Source organism: Camelus dromedarius, chromosome 36 (genome assembly GCF_036321535.1).
Source record: "Camelus dromedarius isolate mCamDro1 chromosome 36, mCamDro1.pat, whole genome shotgun sequence".
NCBI lineage: Eukaryota > Metazoa > Chordata > Mammalia > Artiodactyla > Camelidae > Camelus > Camelus dromedarius.
Window position 1 is genome coordinate 13,362,380 of NC_087471.1, and position 22,445 is coordinate 13,384,824.

The following is a 22,445-nucleotide window of genomic DNA, read 5'->3' on the forward strand; positions in this document are numbered from 1 at the left end:
CGTCATTGCCAGAAATGATGATGCCAGTATACAATTCTAACTGATAAAAACAACGTAAAAGTGTTACAGTGTGCACACAAAAAACCTGATGTCATTCTGAAAATAACATCTCAATTTCCAAAGAATAAAGAACATAAATAAACAGAATAAATATCCTTGTTTACTCATATTTCTGTTTGTCTCTGCAAGTTGTGTATATTGTTATCCACCTGCCAGAAATATAAACAAGGTGGCCCTGCTTACCTATTTAGTAAATAGTAGGAAAGTACAGGACGACAGTTACACCCGAGGACAGGATGGGGGTCCTATTCATTTGGCATAGATGTGGTAGAGCCCCCAGGACTGGGGCCCCCACAGCCAGCTGCCCAGGGTCCAGCCCCGCCCACCAGTGGCCGGCAGCCACCAGCCTGAGGACAGGCACCACCTACCAGTGTAGGACCACTGTCAGAAGAGCCCACATGGCCCACTGGGGCCACCTCTGGGGTATTAGCTCTGGTGACCAGAGAGGACACACTGCTGGGCCCTGTGGGACATCCCCTACATATGGCCACTCCTCCAAGGTCTGGAAACACAACTAACCTACCTAATACATACGAATAAATGCAGAGCTTTAGGCAAAATGAGATGACAGAAGACTATGTTCCAAACCAAGGAACAGGACAAAAACAGAGGGATTAAGGAAAGTGGAGATAAGCAGTCTGCCTGATCGAAAGCTCGTGGAAATGCTCAAAGATGCTCAAAGAACTTGGGAGAAGAGGGGATGAATGCAGTGAAAAGGTTGACAGAGTCAGAAACTTTAAAGAAGAACCAGAGAGAACTGAAGACACAGACACTGTGATACAAAATGCACCAGAAGGGTCAGTGGCAGATTAGAGGACTCAGGAACGGATCAGTGAGCTGGAGGACAGGGTAGTGGACATTACCCACGCTGAACAGAAAAGTCAGAAAGCATTCAAATCATGAGGGCAGTTTTGGAGACCTTGGGACAACACCCAAGCATGCTAATATTCACATTGTAGGGGTCCCAGGAGGAGGAGGAGAGAGAAAGGGACAAGGAACTTATGTGAAGCAATAACAGCTGAAAACGTCCCTCACCTGGGGAGGAAACCAACGTCCAGGTCCAGAAACACGGAGTCCCAAACAGAATGAACCCACAGAGGCCACACCGAGACGCACTGTAATTAAAATGGCAAGAAGTTAAGATAAGGAGAGAAAAGAAGGGTTCCTCAAAAAACTGAAAACAAAAGAACCATTCAGTCCAGCGCTTCCACTCCTGGGTACCACCCAGCGAAAGCAAGAGCAGTTATTTGAAAGAAAAAAACGCACCTCAGTGCTCACAGCAGCACTGTTTACAGTCGCCACAGCGTGGAAGTAGCCCAAGGGCTCTTCGACAGGCGCCTGGATAAAAACGGTGTGAAGTATGTAAGAGAAGGAAGAGAATGAAATCTTGCCATTAGTGACAATGTGGGTGAACCTGGAAGGTATTATGCTAAGTGAAATGAGTCAGAGAAGACACTGTGCAATCTCACTTCTACGTGGAATCAAAAAGAAAAATGAACAAACAAAACAGAAACAGACGCAGACACGGAGAGCAAACGTGTGGCTGCTGGAGGGAAGGGGCGTTCTGGGGGCAAAGTTGGTGAAGAGGATTACGAGGGGCAAAGCTCCCGTGGGGCAACAGTAAGTCACAGGGGTGTCTTTCGCAGCGGCAGGGACACGGTCGGCACTATGGTGAGTGTAACACTTCGCACGGGGCAGACGGTTACTAGATGGCTGTGATGATCATTTCCTAGTGTATGCAGGTGCCAGACCACTGACACCAGCAGAATATCCTACGTCGAGCGTTGTGTCAGTAGAGAAAACGCACGATGCCCAGCGCCCTGGAGGGCCCGAACACGGCGTCGCGGTCCCCTGAGCACAGGGGCTGGTCCGCCTTGTCCTGCCCACGTGCACTGAGGGCACAGCTGTTCGGTCTCCTCCCAGGGGCTGCGTGGAGGGCGCCGTGCTGTGTTGGAGACTGGACATGGGACAGTTTATGGTGAGAGGCCTGTACCGCGCTGGCATCGTGATGTCGCGGTGGGATAACCCAACCCGCAGGATGAGCTCTGCCAACTCCCCAGTCGCTGGGAGCGCTTGTGTGGGCGAGGAGTCCCCACGACTCCGCTCCCCTGGGGAGGAGTCCGGGTGCAGAGGAGCCGGCCAGTGTGGAGGCTGGTTCTGGACGCCACCACCCTTCCCCCAGCGCTTACTTACTTCATAACTGTCATTTCATATTTGTTAAAATGAAGGGTGCATTTCTTTTCCTCTTTGATTTGTTACTGTTTTTGTTGTTGAATTGCAAATATAGAAACCCCCTGAAACTGTGCTTGGAGAGTTGGGGACGGCCTTCTTTTATGAAGACTGAGGACTAACTTACAGAACTCAAGAAGAAAAGCTGGTCCAAGCCTCAGGGATGCACTTGAGCAGGAAGGGAAGTGCCACCAGAACCCCTTGTCTGCTCAGCTGTTCGGTTTCCTCTCAGGCGGGAGTGGTGTCTGGAGTTCTCTGCCCGTGTCTGCAAGGTCCCCGTGCGCTGACTGTGATGATACCGGCTGAAGGGACCCAGGGAGTTATGTGCACTTTATTGTAGGGCTCCTGCGAAGTCGCTGTCCTTAATTTAGGGTTTCCTCGGTTAACGCTGCCATCCCCAGATTGTGAGAACGCCCAGCCCTGCACATCCCCGTGTTTTTACATGTTTATGTTGAAAATCTTTGTGTATTTCTGTGGATGCAAATAGGCATGCATCAGGTTTATCTTTGTTAATCTCATGAGGGCGATTCACGTACTTGAAAGTTTCCTAACAGTTTAAACTGTGTATGTCCTAAAATGTTGTCAGTTCGGTGGGGACAGATGTCATCAGTGCACTTGGTGCTTCACTGAGGTTGAATTTATTTTTATCTTCTTTTGGGCGATTATTTTTATTTTCTCTTTCGTCATTTGCCTACCTTTTACTTTTTGTCAATTAAAAACAGCATCCTGGATGCCAGAGTCATTGTTTCGACACGCGTCAAAGCGTGCTGGTCAAGGCTTTGCTGTGGCTCGTACTAAATAACCCTTGGCAGGGAGCAAGACAAAGCAAGTATCAGCCAGGTACTCCCAGTATGTTCTTCAGCTAGAGTGGGAAATTCAGCCAAAAATAATTATAAAAAATACCTAGGAAAGCTCAAAATATTTGGATATCAAGCAGTATTCTTATAAGTAATCCATTATCGAAGAAAAAACTCACAAGATTAAAAAACACTTTGAACTGAATTATAATCAAATATCAAAATATGAAGGCCTTTGGGATCTAGCTGAATTTATGTTAATGGGAAATACATAGTCTTAAAACCAGACTTATCAGAAAAGGAAAAAAGGATGAAAATCAATGTTCTAAGTATTCAACTGAAGGAGTCAGAACAAGAATTGAAAATTAAAATTAAGACAGTAGAAATAATGAAACAATAAATATGAGAGATCATTATTGAACTATAAATCAAACATACAATAGAGAAAATCTACTCCCAAAAAGCCAGGTTTTTTTTTGAAGGAAAACTGATAAAAAGATATTTATCCTTAGCAAGAATAATCAGGGAAAAAGCAGCAGACACACCTCCAATATCAAACATGAAAAAGTCTTATCATTCGAGACCCCGGAAGGAGTAAACAGATCCTAAGAGCTTGTCAGAAGCTGTACTATGTTAACGAATGTGGCGCTTTTGATCAAATGTACAGATTTCTCCGAAAAGTCAATGTACATAAACTAATTCAGAACAAGATAGAAAATCTGAAATATTTAGCTATTAATCAAATTTATATCAAATTTGTATTTTAAAGCCTTCCCATAAAGAAATCTCCAGGCTGACATGTTTTCAAGAATTATTTTAGATATTTAAAGAAAAAAGCCCCTGAGATATTGTACAAACAGTTCTAGATGGCAGAATTTGAATTTGTTCAGACTAATTTTGATCAACTGAAGTGTCACAGGCTGACGGGATCTGAAAAAGAGCACAGCAACATTGGAGGTGAATATTGCTCACGGACACACGTGGAACATTCTTAAAACCTCCGCATATCCCATCCACGACAGTGTGCGCGTGATCGGACCCGTAAGACGCCCTCCACACCAGGGGCTTCAAATTGAAGTCACTTCGCTGTGGAGAAGGTACGTCTCCTTTTCCCAAGTTCTCTTCCTGCAGAGGCTGAGCGGTGGCCCCGGGGGGTGTCATGTCCTCCGTCCTGGGATCTCTGTCACCTCACACGACCAAAGAGGGGGTTGAACTCACAATCCCGAGAGGAGGCGGTTCTCCTGCATTCCCGAGTGGGCCTGGATGTGTTCACGACGTATCTTTATGGGAGAGTGACAGGATCAGCTCTGACAGAGACACAGGGGACAGGGGTGCGCACAGAGACAGGGCCACACGGAGGGGCTGGGGCCAGATCATCACCTCCCACCCACTGTCCCGCCAGAGCCATCCTGCCAGCACCTCGACTCCAGCCCAGGGGGACTGGTTTTGGACTTTTGACCTCCACCCCTGGGAGAAATCATTTTTGTCATTTTGAACCAGAAAGGTTTAGGTGATTTGTTACAGCAAACCTAGGAAGCAAGGCCATTGCTCAGGTGTGAAAACAGTCTCTGGAAGCGTGGTTGAGCCAGAGGAGAATCGGGAGTGTGACTGAGCCAGCTGTTCACAGCCCTGGAGGTTCGGTGTGGTGCTTGGAGGTGCCGTGGTGAAGTCCCCGTGCGCTCAGGCCCTTCCTGTGACCAAGGTGGCCCCTCGGCCGCCCAGCCGCTCTCCACTCCCCTGTGAACGGAGGTTCCACACAGATGAGACGTGTTTTCAGGCCATAAAATGTGGGCTTTTGCTTTAAGGGGCTCTGTTGAGACACAGCAGAGGTGGGGGTGAGATGTGTCAGGACAGCTCCCGGCTCAGCAAGGTCGTGGGTGCAGGACAGAGGTGTGGAATTCGGGGAGCATGAGTGTAGGCTGCGAGTTGAGAAGTGACCCTGTGATGGCTGTTACAATGGCATCAAGAAGTAAGCAGAGGAGCAAGGGACAAGAAGGTGTGCGAACACCAGACCGGGGCGGAAGTGCACTCGTGGAGTCAGGAAATAGTCCTCCGGGGAAGGGACATCACAGTGGGGACCCCAGGGGAGTCCCATCCCCCAGATGAGCTCCATGCTGTCCTTATCACTTCCTGGACCCAGGAAGACCTCACCCCACACTGCACTTCTCTCTGTCTCCAGAACAGCTCTGAGGTCCGGGAGTCAGTGACCCTGCCCAGCTGGAGCCTCCAGATTGTCACATGGTCTCTGGACACACTGTGGTTTATTCATGATTCAACAAGCAGTTAAAATAAACAGTATGTAGAAGGGTGCAGAAGTACAGGTTATAGTTTAGAAGATGACCAGTTAGTTACTGGGGGAGCCAGTGAGGGCTTGACAGCGCCCCATTCAGCTCCTAAACGTGTTGAGTGGCTGTAACGCTGAGTAATAACATCATAAATAAAAATAGCAGAATGGTTTTAGCAGACCTTTCTGACCCCGTTCAGATGTTTCCTGAAGAACGCTTCCTTGTTGAGCAAATCTGACGGTACCGATCACACCAGAAGCCACCAGAGCAGAAGTGAAACGAGCTGGAAGAGAGAGAAATGCTAAGGAGTCAAAGCTTAGGCTTTTTAATTTTACCGGTTCGCTAACTTGAAAATGCTGTACGGGTTAATGCCCGGTGGAGATTGTGAACTTTTACCCTTTCTCTCAGCCTGTAGATCCGAATCGAGCACACCGTGGAACTTCTTTCTTTCTTCCCGTCTCTGTAACTTTCCTCTTCCAGTGAAGCAGTAAAGGAAGGAGGCCGGTAGGACCGCCTCCCAAGAGGCCAACGCCTGGAGGAAAAGCTGTTTTCTCCCCTAAATGTTGATGGTCTTTAATGATTGTTTTCTTGAGTAAAATGTGGGCTTTCGTTGTCAAACGCTTTGGCTAAAGCTGTCAGGTCAGTTTATTCTACAGTAGCTAAAATCGTTCCTTTTGTTTAGAAAAAAAAAATTCAAAAGCATTGTTCACAATCAAGGCATATTCTGATATATCTGATACCTCTGGAAGGATCAAACGGTCTTTCCCCACGTGTTTTCAGATCTGCATCATTAGTCATTTCTTTTAGGTAGAAGATTTTTCCCTTTTTAAGCTGCATGTCTGCCACTGTTATTTTAAAAATGTGGAGACAGTTCTCCAAAGATAGCATCTCCTTGATCTCTAAGGATCACACATCTTTGTGAACTCAAATCTCAGTTCATACTTGGCTGTAGAAGTCCTGAAGGGTAAAGGAATGGCACAGCTAATGGTGGGTGAGAAGCCTGCGTTACTTAGGAGGATTGGAAAAAATAAAGCGTTTCCTAATTCTCATTTTAAATTTAGGAAGCATGCGCTTATGATCATATCTGAGTTGCAGAAATATATGTCAACACTAATTAAGTGGGTCAGTGCATATGTTAATTAGGGAGAACTCCTCCTCAAGTCTGGCAGAACTCAAACCTGAGTGCTGGAAGGAATGTAAGTGTTAGGTGTATTGTAGTTCTCCTAGTGTAAGTCTTTGACCTCCTTGGTTAGATTTATTCCTAGGTTTGTTACTTTGGGTGCTATTTTAAAGGGGATTGTTTCTTTACTTTCTTTTCCTGTTGATTCATTAGTGTAAAGAAATGCAACTGATTTTTGTACGTTAATCTTGTACTTGCTGCCTTGCTGAATTCTTTGATTAGTTCTAGTAGTTTGTGTGTGGAGCTTTTAGGGTTTTCTATATATAGTAACATGTCATCTGCATATAGTGACACTTTTACCTCTTCTTTTCCAATTTGGGTCCCTTTTATTCCTTTTTCTTGCCTGAGTGCTGTGGCTAGGACTTCCAAGGCTACAGTGGATAGGAGTGGTGATAGTGGGCAACCTTGTCTTGTCCCAGATTTTAGTGGGAAGGTTTTCAGTTTTTCACCATTGAGTACTATGCTGGCTGTAGGTTTGTCATAAATAGCTTTTATTATGTTGAGATATGTTCCCTATATATCCACTTTGGTGAGGGTTTTTATTAAATGGGTGTTGAATTTTATCAAATGCTTTTTCTGCATCTATTGAGATGATCATGTGGTTTTGTCCTTTCTCTTGTGGATGTGGTGTTATCACACTGATTGATTTGCATATGTTGAACTATCCTTGTGTTCCTGGGATGAACCCAACTTGTACATGGTGAGTGATCTTTTTTATTCTGTTTGCTAATATTTTGTTGAGGATTTTTTTTATCTATGTTCATCAGTGATACTGGTCTATAATTTTCAAAATTTTTTGTAGTGTCTTTGTCTGATTTTGGTATCAGGGTGATGGTGGCTTCATAGAATGAGTTTGGGAGTATTCCCTCCTTTGCAGTCTTCTGGAAGAGTTTGAGACGGACTGGTATGAGTTCCTCTTTGTATGTTGGTAGAATTCCCCAGTGAAGCCTCTGGTCCTGGACTTTTGTTTGTAGGGAGTTTTTCTTATTGCTAATTAAATTTCATTTCTAGTGATTGGTCTGTTCAAGCGGTCAATTTCTTCTTGATTCAGTCTTGGTGGACTGTATGTTACCAGAAACTTGTCCATTTCTTCAAGGTTATCCATTTTGTTTCCATATAGTTGTTCATAGTATTTCGTAGATATTTTGTATTTCTGAACTACAAAACATTGACTAAGGAAAGTAAAGAAGACTTAAAAAAATGGAAAGATATCCCATGCTCCTGGATTGTTCTGGCTATTCATGGTCCTTTAAGTTTCCATACAAATTTTATAATTATTTTTTCTAGTTCTGTGAAAAATGCCACTGTTATTTTGATAGAGGTTGCATTGATTCTTGGTATGTCTGGTTAAAAGTTGATCAATTTTGATTATTTTTTCAAAAAACAGCTCTTAGCTTCATTGATCTCTCCTAGTGCTTCCTTGGTCTCAATTTCATTTTTTTTCTGTCCTGATCTTTTTACCTTGTTCCTCTGTTTGGAATGTATTCATCTGTCTCCTCCTTTTGCCTTTTTCTTTGTGTTTTTTTCCACCACTTACGTAGCTTGGTGTGTCTCCTGGTCTTGGAGACGTGTTCTTATGTAGGAGACGTCCTGTGAGGCCCAGCAGTGCACCCCATCTCATCACCAGAGCAGTGTGGCCTGGGGCCCCACGCTGACAGGTGGGACCCTCACCCCGTTGGCTTCCATGTCCCATCTCTTGTGGGGGCTGCCAGTGGCTGGTGGGTGGGGCCGCATCTAACTTCTTACCCGTCATTCTCCTACCACAGGTGCTAGGCATCCACTCCAATGGCCTGAGTCAGCCTCACCTTTTCCTAAACACCTGACTTCACCCATCCTAGTCTGTACACTGCCAAGATTTTTCTCTCACTTAAAAACATTTTGCTCCCCCTTAAATAGGACCTTCAAAACATAACTGAAAAAAATCCACAAAATGTTTACGTATTACACATAATGCACAGACACTAAGTTAAATCTTAGAACATTTTGTGTATAGCTCATGAACTTGACTCCTCCTAAGAACAAGACAAATATGTTAATAGACAAGATGACGAGTAATGCTGATTCTGAGAAGCATTCCTGATGGCAAGCCAGACAGATTCTGAATTACAGGGTAACTTTGACAAGGAGACTCTGGAGTGGAGAGCCCTCTTCGGTGGGGTACAGACTGAGCAGGTGCATCACTCAGTGCTGGACCTGTGGAGCCTGCACATGGCGGGGGGACCCAGCCGGGACTGAGTCCCAGGTGGTCAGAGTTCCTCAAGCCTGGGGACGGCATGGCCTGTCTGCCCCAAGTGTGTGCGGTTACAGCATCTGTTTTGTTTCCACCTGCAGCTACCAACCTTTGACTTTTGAAATAAAGAACGTACGTGTCTTATTTGTGTGTATCTGGTCATTCTTATTAGTGTGTTGACGTATGAACTTGTACAAGTACTTTTTTATTCCAGGAACGTTCTTAGACGTTCACCTGTATTTACTCCCTAATTCCCACATGAACGTGTGCCTGGGTTTTCCCTGCTGCCCTGGTGAGCTTACGTGTAACTAGTCTTTCCACGTAAAGTGTCATTAGCAATTTTCTTCAGGTCTGAGGTGATTTCAGAACACACAAAATACGATATTTAGAATTTCAGATTTCAGATTGAGCCTCAAATTTTGTAGACTCTTTGGTCTGTTCTAGAAAGACCCTTGTTATCACAAAATGCTCAGTGCTCTCTTTCCATTTACTGAGTGAGTGAAGATTCCATGGCTCACTGTTCTCCAGCTGTGATGCTGTGAATGATGTCTGTTAAAACATGAATTCTGGTTAACTTATCCTCATCTAATGTTGTATTTATTTTAAACTGAACATCAGTAAGTATTCTACTGACTTAGGAATGATATAATTTGGCATCAATGCTTAATCAAAATGGTTATGCAAGTACAGACAATATTATGAAGTAAGATGCTGATGACACTCAGCACATCCTGACCAGGATGGAATCTACATAAAAAATGCCATTTTTATGGATGCACTTCAGGAATCTGAAAGTGTTTAGGTTTCAACAATATTGGCTTTAAAGAGAGTAATGATAACTAAAGTTTTTACCCCAAAACCTATATAACAAGTGCACTGTAATTTCACTGCTTAGGAAGTCATTGGAACTTCAAGAATTTCTAATACATCTTCCAACTTTTAAGAAGATTTCACTTCGAGGTCTAATGACTCTTTGGATTATGTGTGAAAGATTTCCTAATGTATCATAAAATGTTTATTTATACAAGAAAGTCATTGATGTCGCACTCTCAGTTTCTGTGTTTCAGTAGAGTCTAAAGCTACGTGTGCTGGGAAGGGAGTGAGGGGTTGGACCGGGTCACAGTGTTGATGTGTGTCTGTCACAGCGTTTGGGTGCACACATTCCAGGGCAAAAGGATAGACACGTCCTGTCCTAATGAGTATTTTTAGTGACTAGAAGCCTGAGCTTGATCATAATTTCTCCTAATGTATCTGAAGAGCAAATAATTTCATAATTTCATGCTTTGATTTGATTGCACAGAGTGAAAGAATAATGCAAATACAACATTTTGCATTTTCGGTTTCTCTCTGCTCCGTCTCTGTGGTCATAAGTCTCTGTCCTGTACAGCGATGTACCTGGACTCCAGCCTTTGTTTTGATTCCCATTAGAATTCGTGCCAGTTGTTTAATATAACAGCTTGGTTATTTCCCCCTTTGTGTCTCTTATGAGATGAAGTCTGTGGCCAGGCAAGATTTTAAAGCGATTTTCTGGAAGAATTTACAAAATTTAAATGAAGAGAATGTGTTTGGAACTACCATGGGTTTCACAGCTTCATGAAAATCTTTCGAGGGAGAAGCAGCAGGGGAGAGAGATGGTGGGGAGAGGACAGTAAACCTTTCCCAGAGCCCACCCAGCATTGCCGAAGTTTGAAGCACATTAGTCTGAACTTTCCCTGTAAGGAGGGTTAGCACTATACTTCTTAGTGGTCCTTTGGGTCACTTTTCTGAAGGTTTGACTTATTCATGAAAGAAATGCCGAGTCCGTAGTAAAGCGCCCTTCTCACCCTGATGTGGGCTTGCGTTGCTCTCTCCGCAAAGAGCTTCCACGGGCAAGAGTGAGGCTGACCTAGAAGAGGGCTCCTAACCAGTACACTTTCCGTAGAGGTCGCCTCTTGTCTTTACCCAACTTTTAAGGCCTTTGCCCGCTGTGTGTAAACTCCTGACACAAACAGGCAGAGCAGAAGCAGTGCAGTCGAAGTGGAGCGGGGAGTGGCTGAGCCGTAGGTGGTGGCAGAGAACAGGCTTCCCCGGTTATTCCAGGTCAGAGCCTGGTGGGTGTGTTTTGAGTCATTGCCACACAATAAAAAGAGGTTGGCTCTCACCAAGCACACTGATTTGACCCGAAATACTGGCCTTTGCTGGAATGGTGTCTTTTCTGATTGCTGTTTTCTCTACAAGTAAGCTGCTGTAACTTCCAGGCACCTGGGGACACCGGGGAAGTGGGTGACTGTTCCTGATACCTTTCCAGCGGAATTCGAGGGGCTCTTGGGAAGGTCCCAGATGTGTGAGTCCTCTTGCTGACCAGCTGTTGCTTCTGTTTTGGGGGCTTCAAAACCACATTTCACAACTGCAAATTAAAATTTAAAATCCACAAAATGAAGTATAACTGTAGCCTGTATGTGACTAGCAGAATATTTTTAAGGAATATGTTCTTTTATTATTGGAAACCTTTGGTTGTGAAACATAAGTTTATAGTGAAAAACACTATGGAATAATACATTGAAAATGAGAATACAGTTTGTTGATTCTGATTTATCTTCAAGAGTCGGAATGATGGTGGAGAAAAGGCATGATGCTAATGTAATTTTTAAATAAATGCATTAAGTATGCTTGTTTCATTTTTTTCCACAGCACGAAAGATGCAGCAGTCAGGCATAAGTGGTGCAAGCAGTGCCCGGGGGTCTCCACCAGCCCCGTCTGTGGCTCAGATGGTCGCACCTACTCTTCCCAGGTGAGACAGTTACGGTCATTTAGCATAAAACACATGGTACCTCTCATTAGTGACCACAGCTGTTAATTTTCCAAACACTTCATTTAAGTATTAAAATCATGTGAATAATGTCACTGGTTTGGAGTCTGAGTCGATGTACATGTTTCCTCTACTCAGGAGTTTTTAAACTGAAGTGGAGTCGGTTTACAATGTGTTAATTTGTAGTGTCCAGCACAGTGATTCAGTTATACATACATTTATTCCTTTTCAGATTCTTTTTCACTATAGGCTATTACAAGGTGTTGAATATGGTTCCCTGTGCTCTACAGTATGAACTTGTTGTTTATCTATTTTATGTATATTAGTTAGTATCTGCAAATCTCAAACGCCCAGTTTATCCCTGCCCACCCCCTTTCCCCTCTGGCAACCATAGATTTGTTTTGTCTATGAGTCTGTTTCTGTTTTGTAAATAAGTTTGCTTGTCTTTCTTTTAGTTTCCACGTATAAGTGATACCATATGGCACTTTTCTTTCTCTTTCTGGCCCAGGCATCTTTCTTTGGCTCTTGGCTCACTCGGCTTTGTCCATAGACTAAGCAGATGCTGACAGGGCAGATTTAAACAGCTTTCGGGGCTGGGCAGCACTTGTGGGTGCACTGATGGTGAGCCCTGAATCCCAAGTGCCCGGTGGCCCTTGAAGCACTTTGCGTGGAGTTTCTGATTCGTCGTTGAGTAACACTGATGTGACAAAGATTGACCAGAGCGAGGACCTGCGGTCCAGGGTGAGGGGCCCACACCCATGTCTTGCCAGCGCTCTGTGTTTCAGACTCCCTGCATTGGCAAGCTGGGTCTTTGGTTTGTTTTGGTTTTACTACTACAAGTAATAGTCTTATAGGTTCTATTTTAGACCCACAGTATTTCCTCATTACCTTCAGCTCAGTTTATAAAGATGAAGTTATAAATTACATTCCACCGTACAGCATAATTGGAGGTGAGGGCATTACAAATTACACCTGCATCAGTAGGTGCGGGGTGGAGGGGTGAGAAAGAGGGTTTTCGGAAGGTGTCCAAAGGAGGGCTTTAGTCGAGTGACGTAACTAGAATATACTCTTGGAAAGTGTCCCTGGTTACAAAAATTAGCCCATTTTGAATAATTATTTTATCAGAGTTCAAGCTCTGAACTTGTGGGCTTGTCCCTCAACCCTTGGCAGAGTGTTTTTTAAAATGTATACATAAAATACAAATAAACAGATGAACAACTATGGAAAAATAGGTTTACTTGGAGAAACAGTGGGACTTTTGTGATTTTCATAAGAAGTATTTTTGTAATATCATCTGATGTTTTTGTTAAGAAAAGCTCTTTTTTTTAGAAGTCTACCTAATCCTTTTCAAAAGAACTAATGTTTTCTGAATTCTTCCAAATTCGGCAGTATCAGGAAATGGAAATGTAAGTCTGCCCAAGGGTACTTGAGAGGTAGTCATTCCTGAAATTGACAAAGCAGATAAAGGTCTTTGTTTCTTGGGCAGATCTGTTTGGAGTGTGTCAGCAAGCCTGAGTAAGTGTCAGACCACGGACGTGTTTGTCACAGACTTGTGTGAACTGTGTCCCACCTCTGCTGAGCAGGGGTCCGTAAATAGTGCTAATGTGTTAGCACTCAGCAGGGCCTCTGTAACCTAGACTCCGGGGAACAGCACTGGGTGATTTTTGACTCTCTTCTCTCATATTTAGTCATGCAGTGCTTGGCAGCTGGACTAAATAATGGTGAATATAAGAAATTGTGTGTGTGTGTGTGTATTGTGTGTATATGTGTGTGTCTGTGTATGTGTGTGTTGTGTGTATTGTATGTTGTGTGTGTGTATGTATGTATTGTTTGTGTTGTGTGTATGTGTGCATTTGTGTATGTATGTGTGTGTGTTGTGTGCATATGTATGTGTATGCGTGTGTGTGTGCGTGTGTGTGTGTGTTGAGGAAAGGCAGGTTAAACAGAAGGCTTATCCACTTTGTTCTGGAATTCCTGACTCTGCTGCAGAGATGCTATTTAAATTGGTTTGAGATGGGGCCCTGTGAATCTAAGTTTTAAAATCTCCCCAGGTGATTTTTGTGTGTAGGCGTGGCTGTTGCCTCCCTTCAATTGATTGCTTTTGAATTCTTAAGTATAACAGCTCTTGTAGTTTTTAATAAAATAGAGCAATAGCATTAAAGTGGAAGCATACTTTTTGTTGCAATTTGAGAAACTCCATATTAAGTTTCATCACTCTGCTGTTAGGATCTGGTATTTAATCATCCCGCCTGCCTTTCCCTGAACGCTGTCTGAGCTGAGATAATTTTACTTTGGAAGATCGACACTCAGAAATGGAAGGGCACTGTTTCTCTTTGAACTGCTTTTCAGCGTTGGCCTGGTGAGGACCCCCTACTTTTGAGGGTTTCTGCTTTCATCCCTGTCTGCACCCTGAACACCTCATCTTTTTCCCCAGCTGTTTCTTTACAAACTATTTTTTGCCTCTGTAGCCTTAACAAAGACATAGGCTCACTTTCCTGCCCCGTTCAAGATTCTTGAGTTACATGTATTCAATTAGTTTAGGATAGTTTTCACTAATTTTTCCAAATACATATTAATGTATTTTTGAAACTATAACCTTCCAACTTTCATGTGAGCAACTGTGTGTTAAAATGGTTGTTCACAAAACTCCGCTGATACTATAGGGGTTTTGTAATTTTATTAATTTCTTTAATTAGTTTTATCGTAATTCCTTAGGAAAATGAAAAGTTGAAAAATCTGTATCTGTTTCACACACTTGTCTTTGAATTACTGATAATCAGTAAAATATAAATCTGAAAGTTTTTCATCCATGGTCTTGATTGCTTGTTTCATTTTCTGCCTGGCTAATTACCACACATCACACTGCAAGTTCCTGCATCACTTCTCCAAGACTCACCACGTTCACCAGCAATTCAAAACACCAAACTCAGTACTTAGTCTAAAACCCCTTCCTTATTACATGGAAGTGAAGTGTCTGGCAGTGTCATGGGTTCCTTATCAACCTTCTGCTGCTTTTGTTCTCGAATCCCCGGTGGTCAGGGACTGTGCAGTGACCTCAGCACCTTGGACAGAAGCTTGGGGAGGTCAGGCTGCCTCGCCCCGGGGACTGAGGCCCAGCCACGCTGCTGGGACAGGAGGACCCGGTCCAGGCCTCCCGGTGCTCGGACCAGTGCTTCCCGTGCCTGACGTGGGGCTGGAGCCGGGCCTGTGCCTGCGTCTCACCTAGTCTCACCTACGTCTGCTGTAACTTTTGTACTGATCCTGCAGTGCAGTGACCCGTGACCTTCCCAGCGCATTAACCCCTCGTCTCCTGTCTGCACAGTGTCTGTGCTCACTGATCAGGCATCTGTTCAGCTCTCCGTTGGGCAGATGCTGTGAACGCTTTAGGCATTTTCACTCCCTCTCACTCCGTTATAGATGCGAACACGGATGCACAGGGAGGTGAAGTAACTTGCCCAGTGTCTCAGCCAAGTCCAGAGTCCGTGTCTAAACCACTCACTTTTTTAAAATGGAAATTTGGAGCAGAAACACTTTTAAAAATTAATTGCCCTTCATCTTTTTACCACACATCATTAATGTGATGACTACATTTCTTTGAATCACGAAGTAGAAATCGCAGTATATGCCCTTTAAATTTATAGTTGCTTTTTCTCACTGGTTTGAAGCCTGTGATTTCAGGGCCATATTTTAAAGTTATGGTTTTAGAGACTTTGCATGATGCGGAAGTCTAAGTCGTCGATTTTCTGTGGGTAGAACTTCTTGCAGAAGACAACCTTCTGTGTTTTCTTAAAGGATTTAAACTTTGAACTCTAGGTTTTAGGTACACGTGGTCATGGAGTTTTGTGTTTGGCAGAGGCGGGGGTGAATGTCATTTTTCCAGCGTGGTCAGTTGTTGCTACGTCATTCCATCTCCTGTATCACTGGATTGCTTGGGTGTCTTTGTCAAAAGGGAAGTGATCCTAAAAGCGTGACTCTGTTTCTGTGTCTGTCTTCAGCGAATTGCTTGTCTGCCCGTTGACTGTGCCACACTGCTTGTTTGCTGTATCTTCCTGTTAAGTTTTGGATTCAGATGCTGCAAGCCAACTTTATTCTACCTCTTCAGTGTTGCTTTGGCATTTGCCCTTTGCATTTCTGTGTGAATTTTCTTTTTCATTGGAGTACATTCAGTTACAATGTGTCAGTTTCTTGTATACAGCACAGTGTCCCAATCGTGCATGTGCATACATTTATTTGTTTTCATATTCTTTTTTATTAAAGGTTATTACAAGATACCGAATATAATTTCTTGTGCTATACAGAAGAAATTTGTTTTTTGTCTATTTTTATGTATAGTGGTTAACATTTGTAAATCTCAAGTGCCTAAATTTATTCCTTCCCACCTCCTTCCCCCCCAGTAACCATAAGGTTGTTTTCTATGTCTGTGAGTCTGTTTCTGTTTTGTAAATAAGTTCATTTGTGCTTTTTTTTTTTAGATTGTACATGTAAGTGATATCATAGGGTATTTTTCTTTCTCTTTCTGGCTTACTTCACTTAGCATGACAATCTCCAGGTCCATCCATGTTGCTGCAAATGGCATTACTGTATTCTTTTTATGACTGAGTAGTGTTCCATTGTATAAATATACCACAGCTTCTTTACCCAGTCAACTGTCGATGGGCATTTGGGTCATTTCCATGTCTTGGGGTATTGTAAATAGTGCTGCTGTGAACACTGGGGACAATCCCACTACTGGGCATATATCTGGACAGAACCCTAATCCGTATGAATTATAGAATCAGTTTGTCAGTGTCTACAGAAAACCAGCTAGAATACTCACTCATTCATACTTTGTTGAGTCTGTAGATAAATTGCAGGAGGTTGACAGCAATATGAAATATTCAAATCCACACGGTAGGTATCTGTCTTCATTTTGTCAGAGCTAGTTAATGTGCTGCAGTTTTTGATACAGAGGTCTGTAACTGTTTGCTAAGTGTATTGCTAAGTAACTTGTTTCTATTGACGCTGTTGTAAACGCAGTTGCTGCTTTCAGTTTCGACTGCTGATGCTGGTGTATTGTCCTACAACTGAATTCTCTTCGCTGACCTTGTGTATTGACGCCTGGCTGAATGCACTTATTTCTAGCAGTGTCCTGCAGATATCTGAGAATTTTCCACGTATATAATCGTCCTCTATGAATAGAGGCAGTTTATTTCCTCCTTTTCTTTTTTTTAATGCATTTTCTCTTTTTCTCGCCTTACTGTTCTGGTTAAGCCTTCCAGTACAACGTTCAATGTACCCCTGTGCCTTAGTTCAAATTTAGGAGGAAGTTTTCAGTTTTTACCATTAGGTGTGAAGTTACATACAGGTTTTGTGGATGTCAGCCAGGCTTTCTGCAGCCCTTGTGGAGCAGAATGTGCAATGTCAGTGTCTGTATGTAGTGTTACTATCTATTAAAAAAGGGAAAACCCCACACATGTTCACTAGTGGAATTTCCATGTTAACTTGTCTTAGATAATTTGATCTTTGGCTTTTTGATCAAAGGAACTTGCATTTTATAAATATTCCACATAGTTTGCATTTCTTAGGAGACAGAAAAAATCTCAAAATATGCAGGACATGCTTGAACGTGCATGTTCTCTGACGGAAGCAGCGGCCACAGCCGGTGTGCAGCAGCTGTCGCTATGGAAGCAGTCTTGGTGGTAATGGCTAAAATAACTGAGCAATAGTGTCAAGCTGTGTTCTAAATGTTTTGTGTGCCAACTTCATCATTACAGCAGCCGTAGAACACAGATTCTGTCGTGACCGCCAGCCGCTAGATGAGGAAAAGGAGGCGCGGAGCGTCACAGCCCTGGAGAGTCACAGCGCCAAGTCGGGGGCAGGCACGTGATGACCGCTGGGCTGCTCCGGGCGTGGAGGGCAGTGAGCCCCTGACTGACACATCCATCAGGCCTGGGCTTCACCCTGATGGCACCTGTGTGACATCTAGTGTTCATCACTTTATCGAGAAAAAAGAATCCTGGGGGCCGTAGGGGAGATTTAGAGAAGCCACATGTATTCCAGCTCTTCAACAGCTCAGGTTATAGCAAGATACAGAGGCTACCCATGTGCGAAGGTCCCTGGCCGTGGGGCACTCTCACCCTGTTGGTAGAAAGTATTCCAGCCGAGATATATTCCAGGAGTGTCTGGAAGTTCACGACCAGTGTGCCCCCAGCACCTTTGGGAAAGCTCTGTGTCTCTCTTGTCAAAGTCACAGCTCGTGCCAACAGAGAAAAGATTCTTAGAAAGAAAGCTAAGACTTAGTGAATGCCTGGTGTGTGTCATTCACTGCACTGAGTTACTATATTAATAACGTTTGTTAATGAATGTAATGTATTTACATGAGTTATTCCTCAAACAACACTAAGATACAAAACTAATATTTTAAAGATAGGGACTCTGAAGCACAAAGATATTAAATACGTTCATGAGATCACAGGGATGGGAAACAGCAAGGCCAATACTAATGTGGCTACAAATAAAAGTAGGAATAATATGAAAAATGATATATAATGAGTCATAGTGTAATATAGTATGTACTTTATGCATAGTAATTATTAATAACAATGTGCATAGCATTAATACAGGAATGTGGTTTTAATATTAATTCAGTGAGAAATTGTTTTCCTGGGCAAAGAAGGCTCAGACACACCCTATGTAATGTCTACTAATATGTGGCATAAATTTATAATCATGTAAACTACACGGGCAGACTAAGGTCCCCAGTGCCTCTCAGTGTGCATCACCTCCCGCCACCTGAATGCTGTCCCTCCAGGGAAACTAGTCTAGTGACGTGGACGGACATGAGTCGGCTGTGGCCTCTGGAACAAGCCAGACAGACAAGACCCGGCTGACAGTGGGAGGTAGTTCAACCCTAGTGTGGAAACCTGGAGGCACAGGAAGAAACGGACCCTGGCTGGAATCAGGAAACCTGAACCTGAAGGCCTTGTGGGAGAAGGTGGAGGCGGCCTGACGTCGAGGACCCAGAGGGTCTCTGGCGGCCGTGCCCGTGGTGAGAAGAAGCCGGGAGACCGAGCATCAGGAACCAAGAACCCGGAGAGTCACCTGCTCGCCTCTGAAGCGGCTTGGGTAATGACACCACTGTCATGGTGCAGCGACCCCGGAGGGCAGGGGGTCGTTCCCTGGCAGGGTGCAGAGTGTGGACGCAGGAGACGGAACACGTCTGCTCTGCCGCTCCCCGCCGTGGACCTGCCTCATCAGGACGTACGGTGCAGACGCCAGGCCCCCCTGGTGAAGGACTGGATTCGGGCGGAACTGAGTCTTCTTTGAAATCCTGCTCTGGTTGCATCTGCAAGGGAAACAGCAGGGGCCAGAAAAACTCAAGTCTCTACCAGTGACTCAGGGCGTTCCATCTCCCCCAGTTTCTTTCTCACTTGAAAACGCGATTTTACCGCTGCAACACTGGATGGAGCACTGGCGTTACGCTCGCCTGCTGCGGTTACTTCTGTCCTGCGTCAGAAACACCATGAAATAGTGCTTGGATCCCACCGTAGCCGTGTGCTTTTGATCAGCCACTTCCGAAGCTCTCTTTATTTATGAAATTTATTTTTAAAAATATGCCTGTCTTGCTCAGTGGTCAGAGGAGTCATGCATCCAAATGACGTAGCACACACAGGGCTTCTCACCCAGGGAAGCCGCAGTGGAAGTGAGTTTGTAAACTGGGTTGTTGTCTGCGCTGCTGTGTGTTTTCTGTTTCCTCTGGGTGAGCGACGTGCTTTAGCTGGCAGTTTACTTGTACCGTTGTTTTTATTTTGCATCTATTCTTCAGTGAATGCCCCCTCACAATTCCTGTGGAAATTATGGAGGAGGCCTTGAGAGTTTAGTGAATGGATTCTGTCTCGCAGGGGACCAGCCCTCATCAGGGCTTCTCAGCATGGGCACCACTGACTTGTGAAGCCAGATCCCATACGGCTGTAACTTGAAGGGGCTGACGTGTGCTTTGTGGGATGTTTAGCAGCACCTCTGGCCTCTGACTGGTAACGCCAGCGGAGTCCCCCACCCCCTGGTTGTATCAGACGTCCCGTGGGGGCTGCATCCTCGTGAAAACCTGTAACAGCAGCCAGTCACCATGTCTGATGCCTGGAGTCCTTTTCTGTGGTGCCCAAATCCCCCACAGTAAGATCACAGTTTCTTCTGAGAACCTGTGTTTAAACAAATGGCTTTAACTTATTTTCCCTGACAATTGTCAGTTTTAACCATTGGAAAAACCATTCTGCAGGCTTGCTTCCCACAACTGCTCCTAACTTAGGTGTTCTCAGTCCTCAGGGCCAGGAATGCGTTAATCATGTCTTTCTCCACAGTATTTTCATTTTTGGTAAATTACAGACTAATGAGCATGCCCTTTATGGGATATTTTAGATCACTTATACTGTTATAAATATTTCAGATTTGTGATAATTAAGTAAATTGAACATTACTAATTAGAAATAGCAACCAGTGAATGTAGCTAAAAATATTTTTAAATAGTACTTTTAATATCCTTATATTCTTTGAATAAAATTCTTCATGAATTTTTTTTCAAAATCAATCTATAAGTAAAAGAAACTAAATGATTTTCTGATTACAGGAAGCTGGAACGTGTGGGGTGGATTCGCTACACATCTGACTCTGTTGCTCTTTGCAGAAATGCATGCAGAAAAGACATTCCAGAGACTCATTCTGAAAGAGAACTTCTTTCCTTTATAAAGTAATTCTTTTACAAAGCTATAACTTCCTCATGCCTTGCAAGTCACAAAGACAGCTTTGAAATTTTTAAATTGTAATATGTCAAAGAAAATTAGCTAAGAGGTAAAACTTTTTTGATGAAAATTAACCAAATTTTTATAAAGATGGTGCTCTTTTCTGATCAGTTATTCTCTTGGTAACATTATGAACAGTGAATCATCAACTTTTGAGCAGATAATGTGATTCCCTTTTTAATAAACTAACAGCTTGTGAATTTTTGTGGTTCACAAATACTGGAAGTATTTTTCAGACTTCCATTTTTTTTTAATAAAAAAGTCACTGCTAAAATAAACTACATTTAAAATGTAAATGAATGTGGCATAGCATATCTTTGAAGGGAGCAAACGTATTTTCAAGTTTCAGAATTCCCTAGTAGCTGTCATAAATCCAGTTTTGGCTCTGTGCACATACACTTAGAACTGCTCGACCTGTTCTTCAAGTATGTCGTGGGTCAAAGTTACCTTTTGACCAATCCAGGTTTTCTGAATATTAAGTTAAAAGAGGTTACAGTAGAGAATATTAAATTTGAAGTCTCAAAGTTTTATATAACTTGTCTTTTATTAAAGTACTCATAATCTCTTTATTTCTACTTTTGATTCACTAGTGAACATTTTAAATTACATATAATATGCATAGTAAGTTTATGTGTCAAGTTTTTTTTTAATTATTGATACGATATCTCTGAAAGAGTTTATTCATCCAAAAGGGCCAACTAGGCATATTCCAAGTGTAATAATGTTTGATCATTTGTTGCAGGTCTGATTAGGAACTTTGCCTGCCCATTAGAGAGTTGTTTGACAAGGGAAAAAATGTTTTACTGATGTGAGTAATGTGATTAGCCATTGGGTATATTCAGTGCTTCTTGGTATCAGTTGAAGCCGAATTCAATTAGTCACTGGTACATTTGTCGATTGGAGCCAGAAAGTCTGCTCTGTTTAATTTTAAAATAATTTGTACTGAGTAAATTATGGACACAGACATGAAAGAAATCACATTACTTCAGAATTAGCAACATCTATTTTTTTAGAGCAGGAAGATAATGATTGCCTCTTGAAAATGGAGTAGGTTTACAATTTTTAAATCATGTCAAATGTGCAGTTATAAAACATTCTCTTAAGAGTGATGTAAGGATACTCAGGCTTAAAATTCCATAAAGAGTAATGTTTACAAAGAAAACCAAAACAAAGCAAAAGTAAATAAACAAAAAAATTCTCCATGTGCCGTAATGACTGATCATTGCCTTTAATTCCCTTCAGGTTTTGTTCACAATGACTGAGAGCCTGTTCATGGTAGCTACCGCTGTTTTGATTCTTAAAATTCTGTAGGTTAGTTATTATTATCCCAGTTATTAATATGGGGACACTGAGGCTGGGAGCGTTTAAGAAGCCAGCCCCAGAGGCCACGTTAGGAGGTGGCCCTCCGGGCAGTGGGTCCGGTGAGATGCTCTTGGTCTGTTCCGTTCCCATCTCTTTCTCGCAGCACCTGTCATCACATTGCAGGTGCACTGTTGTCATGTCCTTGACATCCTGTTGCTATAACTCAGTGTACCTGAATTCCTGTTTTTTTCTCTTTTTATACAGTGCAAACTAGAATATCAGGCATGTGTCTTAGGAAAGCAGATCTCAGTCAGATGTGAAGGTCACTGCCCGTGTCCTTCAGGTACGACCACAAGCACCAGCAGAAACGCGAAGAGAGGTAAGTGATGAAAGTTTCTTTATAGTTTGACCTTTCCCCGCGATTAAAATGTTTTGCAATGAAAGTTGTCATTGAATGCACAAGGAAATTTACTAATGTACATGCACCTGACTTTTAAAATTATATCCTAAGTGAAGTTTTTTCCTTTAGCCTCAATTATTATAGCAAGTATTGTCCTTCTGTAAATTTCAGTTATCTTGGGAGTATCAGCTGGGTGCTTCTTTCCATGGGTAAGAAATCTTCAGCAATGCCACCTATGAAGTACTGTGTCTAAAATGTGTGTTTTAGATGTATTTTTCCTTCTGGAGCAAACAACTGATCAGTGTTAAGGTAGTAGCTGATAAAGTACTTTGGTCACAATGAAACTGGTCAGTCATTTAGTGCTAATTTTTTTTTTATTCAAGTGCAGTGGATACACAAT

The 22,445-nt window shown here is 43.0% G+C and overlaps 1 protein-coding gene across 3 annotated transcripts in view; it reads left to right on the top strand.

The window, feature by feature from the left end:
* SPOCK3 (SPARC (osteonectin), cwcv and kazal like domains proteoglycan 3) overlaps positions 1 to 22,445 on the top strand; it is a 130,697-nt gene that overhangs the window by 59,181 nt on the left and 49,071 nt on the right. For all 3 annotated transcript variants that reach the window (XM_064482516.1, XM_064482517.1, XM_064482518.1), the window contains 2 exons: positions 11,452 to 11,551; positions 21,910 to 22,024. In XM_064482516.1, coding sequence (XP_064338586.1) covers positions 11,452 to 11,551; positions 21,910 to 22,024 — 215 coding nt within the window. The remainder of the gene's footprint in view (positions 1 to 11,451; positions 11,552 to 21,909; positions 22,025 to 22,445) is intronic.